The 8,256-nt window shown below is 31.0% G+C and overlaps 1 protein-coding gene and 1 non-coding gene across 3 annotated transcripts; one reads left to right on the forward strand and one right to left on the reverse strand.

The window, feature by feature from the left end:
- Positions 1–1,155: 1,155 nt before the first annotated feature.
- On the reverse strand, positions 1,156–1,227 carry TRNAH-GUG (transfer RNA histidin (anticodon GUG)). The gene has a single exon. It is a non-coding gene; the product is annotated as a tRNA-His (tRNA).
- A 230-nt stretch (positions 1,228–1,457) lies between these two features.
- Positions 1,458–6,955, forward strand: LOC143235391 (SOSS complex subunit B1). Of its 2 annotated transcripts, none has more exons than XM_076473504.1 (7): positions 1,458–1,691; positions 1,848–1,949; positions 3,377–3,515; positions 3,766–3,837; positions 4,246–4,324; positions 5,297–5,384; positions 5,920–6,955. In XM_076473504.1, exons 2-7 carry the CDS (start codon positions 1,874–1,876, stop codon positions 6,063–6,065), a joined length of 600 nt encoding a protein of 199 aa, XP_076329619.1. In that variant the 5' UTR covers positions 1,458–1,691; positions 1,848–1,873; the 3' UTR covers positions 6,066–6,955. The 2 variants fall into 2 exon arrangements, with proteins under 2 accessions (XP_076329619.1, XP_076329620.1); XM_076473505.1 differs by having other exon boundaries at positions 1,463–1,513.
- The last annotated feature ends 1,301 nt before the right edge of the window (positions 6,956–8,256 follow it).

Here is an 8,256-nt window from a genome sequence, read left to right on the forward strand (position 1 = left end):
TGGTTTTAATGCTCACACAGAGTGAATTACTTTCCAAAGAAGAAAATACGTGCACCCTAATAAAACAATTTCGGAAACACGATTGGCTTACCTGGTGCAATGCTTTAAGTGTAACTGTAACTGGATTTGACTGCTTCATTACATTTCTGTGACATGTTGATATAAGGACAGCAATTGAGATCATGCCTTAAATACCACATGTATTTTGGCGCAATTTAACTATGTACTTTTTCTAAATGGCATCTTACGTGAAACAAAAGAAACGTCAGATATGCTGTAAAGTTTTTTGTTTTTTTTGTAACAGCAGATCGCACTGAAAATCTTCTAGCAGAGATGCAAACATACAGACGTGATGAGGAAGCTACACATTACTTAAACGTTCTTGTAACCTTGCTGTCAGAAATGTTGCCGTAGGCATCAGTTACAAAACTCCACGCCTTCAAACATGGGCGAATTTATTGTTTTAATCACAGCGGACACGTGGGACGCCATATGAGATTCATCTGATATGAAATGTTCCATCTTGTTCGTAACCATTAATACTTCCATTTTCCCCATTGCAATATAATAATACAAAATCAATTACATTATCATTTGGAATGGTTATAATTGGAAGTAGAATATTCCTAAAATTTTAATTCCTACGTAAGTTATTTCTATTAATGTTTAATCTATTTAAATTATACAAAGTGTCAAAAGTACTCAACAGCTGGCACAGATGACTTACATATTGAATAAAATTTGTTATTATTTACGTGGTATTTTTATAAATTACTTCAATGTTTTATTTTAATAACTTTTTCTAACAGCAGTATTCTGTTAATCCTGATATAAATTTGCAATTGCTTGAGACTGCATTTTAAACTTTTGTAATATATAAACACTAGAGAGTGATAAACTAACTATAAAACCATGTTTCAGTGTTTTTCCAAAATGAGTTTTCTTTAGTATCTATTCTTATATTAATAAATTACACAACATCATTGCACTTCGGATATCTCTCAATCTATTTCAAGCAGTTAACCTGATAAACAAAATTGTTTCCATTTTAATGTTTAGTGTAAGTTGTCACCTAAAAATAATCATTGTTTAGAAAAACTTTTTACTGTAAGTAATTGGTGATATAAAAGATAAAACAGTAAGAAAAGATGATGCTGCCGTGACCAGGATTCGAACCTGGGTTATTGCGGCCACAACGCAATGTCCTAACCACTAGACGATCACGGCTTGATAGACGATGTTTCCAAAATTATTTTATGAAATAATTATTGTTTTTTTTAATCATATATAATAATTATTTTACGAAAAATTATTTACTTTAGTTTATCATCAACAATTATGTAAATTTAATATCATGTTTTAAATTTACTACAAATTAATATTTTGCAGAAAATTAGTTGATATATTTTATAATAACAATTTTATCCAATAAAATGTTCATTTTGATGATGTGGCTCACTCAATTCCTTCAACGCGGCGGAAGTTGCAAGTCGTCAAATGCTGTCCATTAATTGTAATCATTTAGCCAGAATTTATAGATTTATTAAGAATTTCAATTACTGTTCCTGACAAAAGTCAACTTTAGATCAATCTAAAAGTACTGTTAAAGGTATTTAAGTACAAGAAACACATTAGAAATATTTCTTTAAGTAGAAGCAGAGGCACTCATTCATTGTTTCAGCACGAGAAAGGTACGAAACGCTCATGGGTGGGTCTATAAGTTGTGCAAGTCTTCCAAATCGGTTCATGCGCATGTGTGTGATTTCGCGCGATATTTATGAACAGCGTTACTTAAAGCACTTTGTTTTTAAATTTAACAATGCTTGTTTTATATTTTACCCACACAGGTTCACGGTGATTTAAGCATTTCGAAATGGAGCAGACAGCTATACAGGACCTAAAACCTGGAATGAAAAATTTGAATATTACGTTTATTATATTGGAAATAGGTAAGTTAAACCAATATCCCAATGTTCCATAGGTTCGGTAGTACAACATAATTACATCTTGTACAATATTGTAAACGTGATATTAACAGACAAGTAAACCAGTGCCCCATGTCTAAAACCATACACTGCCCACGTTTTACCATTCATATTTTAACGATACTCTCCATTCAAAGTTTATGCAGCATACTACTACATTTCATTGGGGTTACACTCCTGAGCTCCATATTATTACCATGCTTAAGGCACTATAGCCCCCCTCAAATAATTGCCCCACAATTTTCTTGTGTCTAAAGGTAACGAAAGTTAGTTATTAACTAATATACAGATAGATTATGTCTCAAATCAATATTCAGTCAGCAAATGAGTTGACGTTGATAGTTTAATACGTTTAAAGTTTTATTTATTAATATAACAGCTTCGAATATTGCTAGTGTTTAACTGGAATATTGAAGCTATTTCTTCACAAGTACGTGTAATAATTAATGGTCATTATTTTTAAATTAAATTATTAGTAACAACTTAAAATAATTTAATAAAAATGTAATGAGTGTTTATCAATACATATACATATATATAAGTATTTGATACACTATAAAAGGTTACGGCAGTTGAACCTTTCTTCAAAACATTGTAATAGTCATAATTCGTCTTAGTAGTATTTAAATTATTATAAGTGTATTAGAAGTATTTGTACAGTTTTTTTATGGTGGTTTTTTTTCTAAAAGGATAAGCTTATATAGTGAGTACTTTGTGCTACAAAATATGATAGGAGAGAAGCCCTGTTCAGTCATGGACAACATCATGTAACTAGGTGTATTTATTGCAGAGTTCCTGAATGTGTTCTGATTCAGGAGTAACTAAAACCAAAATTAAGAGTAACAAATGATTTCATTTCTTACTGAAGGTCATATGCTGTGTTGTAGCCTACACTACAAAATACATAATTGTTTTCATGATTTGTGGGATGCCCATGTTTTACTGATGTTTCAATAGTATATATTACAATATTAAGTGTCCCTTATGTGTCATCATTGTAGTGTCTACTGACTGGCTAACAGAGAACACACTACTAGATTGTGGTGTGAGTGGTTAAAACAGGTGGCCCCTCCAGGTAACTTTTTATCACATTTCAGGTAAACTAGTTGCTTTTTTTAAATCTCAAATAATAACCATTCAGCAGATAAATGAAAAATATAGATCCACAAGTATGGTTATGTGTCATATTTGAGAATGAAGATAATCTAGTTTTTGTGTTTTTTTATTATAAAGATTTCTTATTGTTAGAATTCAAAACCACCTTGGTCACTGTTTGTTGTGAACACACTCTGTCTCAGTAGTTTGAGTAACTACGAATCATTTAAGTAGAAATATTATCTTATGTGAGCTATACTCAAAGAAAATAAAGCAGTATTTTTGTTTTGCTACAGGTCAGCCAATAACAACCAAAGAAGGACACGTGGTCCGGACGTGTAAAGTGGCAGACAGGTCAGCTTCTATCAATATTTCAGTGTGGGATGAACCTGGCCTCCACATACAACCTGGTGATATCTGCAAGCTAACAAAAGGGTCAGTCATCAGAAACTTCTGATGATAATGTTTTTTTCAAATAGAGCAGGCTAGTCAATTTACCATCTTCTTCAAGAAACCACTTAATTAGCTTTGGTTTCATTATTTACCTTGTTCAAACTGTTCTTTTCTTAGTGTAATCTAAAGTTCCACACTTTAAGGAGATTATTGTAGCTGTAATATGTAGTCATTTAATTTTAAACATATTTTTTAATATATATTTACAAATTCTTTGCTTTTTTTGAACCAGTTATGCATCTTTATGGAAAGGCTGTTTAACACTATACACAGGGAAAGGAGGAGATATTCAGAAGATTGGAGAGTAAGATAACTGATATATTTTCAGAACTAAAGCTTGAAGAATCAAGTCTATGTCATAACAAGTACAAATAAATGTGGTTAATATGTGTGTTTATTAAAAAGTTGTGACAGCTTAGTGATAGTTTTATGAGATAATTCACACCTTATTGATATAAAAACTGTATAATATGACCTCATGTTTTATATTTTGAGTTATATTTTTATAAATTAAAATTTTTAAACTATTTTCAGTTAGAGAGATTGTTCTGAACAAGTGGAAAGAAATGTTATTTGTTTCCAAGATACTTTTATTTTCATTGATTTTGTCAACAAAAATGATAAACTAATCAGCAAATCAATTAGAGTTGATTAAGTATTTTGATGTTTGTGATAAAAATGTTATTAAATGGTTTAAGTTTTAATTTTGTAGGTTCTGTATGTTGTTCTCCGAAACTCCTAACATGAGTGAACCTAATCCGGAATACATGCAACAGATTCAAGTAAAACTGGTGAGAAGTACTAACTTATTGACTTTTTGTTCATGAATTCTTTATTACTTGTGAAATAATATGAAAGTTAGACTGGTTTGTAAAATTAGACCTAGTCTGTTTGTTTGTGTGTTGAAGGATTTAATGTACTGTTAATTACCATAACACACGTGGACATCTTCAAACAACTTTGTTATTAATTTTCTGGTATTTAGTTTTTCTGTATTAGATAGTTGATTCTTAGAAAGGTTTTAGTCCAAAGTGTTAAGAAGATTTGGAAGAGGATCTAATTGAAATGTTTGAGATTATTAAGGGAATTGATAGTGTTGATCCATTATATATGTTTCTTTTCTTTTTTTTTCTTTGTTCTTAATGATGAGAGTAATAGGGTTAGGAAATGCAAGTATACATTTTGACAGGGTAGGAGTCATCTTCAGCTAAGACTTGTTTTAATTTGCTAGCAGCACAGTTTGTCATTGGAATATGCAACCTTTGGATGTTGTGGATGCAGTTAATTTTAAGGAAAAGCATAATAGATATTTGAATGATAAGGAATGGCTTTGAATATTTTAGTAGGTGAGATTTCTTAAGTTTCAACAAATTTCTTTATTTTTTAATTGTTATATGTACATGTGTTGTTGTGTAAAGAAATATTTCCTCAATATATCATTTGCCAAACCTTTTACATTTTTGGCGATACAGGTCAATAGTTTTGTTCGAAGAACTTTAAGGTTGAAACCTCTGGAGTTAGTAACAACTGCATTTTGAAAGTTACTACAGTTAGTAACCAGTATCATTGGCACCACTTGTTGTCTTAAGTGTGTGATAATTGTTTTGCTAAACACCCATCACTTGTAAAATATTAATATCGTTAAAGATTTTGAAACCTTTCTTTCTGCTTTTCTTCAGTAAAGTGATACTTTTTAAAGCTGACTGAGTCTGAAAGTTCTTTTGTAATTTCCATAAAACTACTAATTTTGGGGTATGCAACAGCAAGGAGGAGAACAGCGTAGGTCACCAACTCTACAACAACCAATCACAACAACACAGACAGTTATAACACAAGGGATGACACCAACAGGTAATTTTCAGCTTTTATCTAACTAGTTTTACTTTATCAATAGTTAGAACCACTTTAATGAGTAGAACCACATTTTTGTAGATTAGTTGGGAAGGGGACTCAAAAGAGTTTTTACCCTAAGAGAGGGAAATTTGGTCTTATGGGGTTCTTTATATTTTAAAAGTTTTAATTGGTTACAAACATGAAAACAAAATATATCTATTCTTAATTATTTAAAAAAATTGTCATTAACTAGAACAGAAAATGAAATATCTTAAATACAGTAAATTAGTAAATGTAAATTTTGTGTGTATATGAAATATACATTTATTGCAAGCTAAGAGCAGAAATGTGAGAATTAAGTTTTTATATTAGAAAAAATGAAATGCTTTGATTAAGTTAATGTTAACTCTTGTTTCATGTATTTCAGATTCTAAACTTGGTTTCAGTGAATGAAGCTTCATGTTATAAAAATATTAATGAAATATTACACATCATAAATAGTAACAATGAGTGTGTCTTTAATTTAATTTACTTTTTTTTTTTTTTGTCATAGGTAATGGGCTAGCGGGTCAACCATCTTTCAACCAGCGTGGACCTCGACCATCAGTTTTTCACAACAATCAGCCTGCAAGGACACAAGTCTTCATTGTTAACCATAACAATGGTACTAACAGTAAACCTCGCCCTAGCAGGAGATAGTTAGATAGTTGTATAAATCAGCTGATATCATATAGTTTATGTGAAGAAGTTGACAGAAGAACAAAAAGAATTAGTGGGTTGAATGGTTTTTGTTTGTCTTCCAAACAATGGGCTGTGATTTAGAACACTCCCTTTAGAATGAGGAAACTTATGTAACTGGAAAACACTCAAGAATCACTTTAATTTTTGTTTCAAAATGTACAGATATATTTTTATGTTTTTACATGGATACATACTTTAACACACTTTGACAACTATATGCATGGCACATGTAAAGAAACCTTAGAAGACCAATTCGGACTAAGCCTCATCCTTAGAATTTCAGTTTGCATTAATGTCATGAAAATAAATTGATAGTTTGTCTGATTTCTACAGGATAAAACTTCCATTTTTCATACTTCGAGATCTTCAGTGACAGCCAGAACTTAGGACTCGAACTGTGATGTTTTTTTTTTTTTTTGTTACTTGTACTTTTCAACTGAATTATATTTTAGAAATTTATGAAACAATTTAGTTTAAAGAGAAGAAATTATTTGAACTACTGATCATGGTTATTTCACAGTTTCTTAAAAAGGAGAAATGACATTTGTTTCAGAGGAAAAACAAAAAGGAAAATCAAGATTCAGGAAATTTCTCTTTTTATGTTTGTAAGAATCATTGCAATTCCTACATGTTTTTCAAGTTGTAATGGTTTAAAAATTTATGTCAGAAACTAGAGTTTCCTATTTTGGCATCAACTGTTCTGATGCAAGATAATTAGGTTCTTAGAAAATCTGTTTGAACTCAGTTTACTGTTGGTTTAGACGAGACATTCAGAAGAACACACAAGAATATATTTCATGTGACTGTATATGTGCAGATGGAATTAAAAACTTGGAGTAAACTTGTAATCATGAAATTAGTCTCAGATTAATATGGAGAATAAAGTTCAAGTGTTTCATACAGCTCTTCAGAAACAGGACTGTTTACCATTTTAATAAAATAAAATATCCACTAATGTTCTAATACAGTAGGTTTTTGTTTTGGATATTTGAAATTTCATTTCCTGTTTATTGTGATTAAAACTGCACTTGGGTTTCATCATTGTCTTGTTAACAAGATGAGACAGGCATCAACTAACTGCCAGAGGTTTCATCGATATCCTGTTAACCAAGTGAGATGGGCATGCACTAGCTGCCACAGGTTTCATCAATGTTCTGTTAACTAACTGAGACAGCTTCCTCATGCTGCCATTGCTTTCACTGATGTCTTGTTAGCAAGATGAAACAGGCATCCACTGGCTGCCATGGGTTTCATCAATGTCTTGTTAACACGTTGAGATAGGTATCCTCTAGCTGTCATGGCTTTCATCAATATCTTGTAAAGAAGATGAGACAGGCATCCAGTAGCTGCTATGGGTTTCATCGATATCTTGTAAATAAGATGAGACAGGCATCCACTAGCTGCCATGGGTTTCATTGATGTATTGTTGATAAGATAAATTTTAACTACTAGGTAGTCATCATCTGTGTCATGAAAGTCACTGATGGTGTGTATTTAAATAAATTATTACTTTTTTTAATATTACATACTTGGTTGGCATTACAACTGTGAGTGACAATTTTATCATAATAGAAATTATGCTAACTCAGTTTTGAAACCTGAGTTAACAGCTTGTTGGATATAAAGTGTGTAGTTATTTATAATTACAAAAACATAACTGAGAACAAATCATTTCCTGAGTCCTCACTGTGTTATGACACACTTAATGTGATGAAAACAACCATGCTCTTGTTTGGATAGATGTTTTCAATGATGACATTTTTCAGACTACACACATGTGTCATAACTATTTTAGCTCATATTTATTTTTAGATATAACTAAGTTACCTTTCCTGTGAATATTACTTGTTTTTACAAAACTTTTCTTTTTTATCACAGTGTGAAGTGGAACTGGCTTGTACACATACTCTTTTGCCAGAATAGCAGTTGTTTCTAACACTATAACTTTTAGGCTGTTTGTTCTTCTGATAGAATTTCAATATTAGACTAAACATAAATACTCTCTTCCCCTCTTACATTATGTTGTAAAAAGAGTTGGCATTAGTGGCATCAATGAAAGACAGACATTTATAAAACGTGTGAAATGTTTTAACAAATGTAAATTTCATTTTAAACATACATATTGTAAAGCAACAAGCAAGAAATATTT

This window comes from Tachypleus tridentatus, chromosome 12 (assembly GCF_004210375.1).
Source record: "Tachypleus tridentatus isolate NWPU-2018 chromosome 12, ASM421037v1, whole genome shotgun sequence".
NCBI lineage: Eukaryota > Metazoa > Arthropoda > Merostomata > Xiphosura > Limulidae > Tachypleus > Tachypleus tridentatus.

Excerpts from the sequence above, each read along its gene's own strand:
- LOC143235391 (XM_076473504.1), top strand. The coding sequence starts at position 1,874 with ATGGAGCAGACAGCTATACAGGACCTAAAACCTGGAATGAAAAATTTG. Across the intron at positions 3,838-4,245 it reads GATATTCAGAAGATTGGAGA|GTTCTGTATGTTGTTCTCCG; the intron begins GTAAGATAACTG and ends TTAATTTTGTAG. Across the intron at positions 4,325-5,296 it reads AACAGATTCAAGTAAAACTG|CAAGGAGGAGAACAGCGTAG; the intron begins GTGAGAAGTACT and ends GGTATGCAACAG.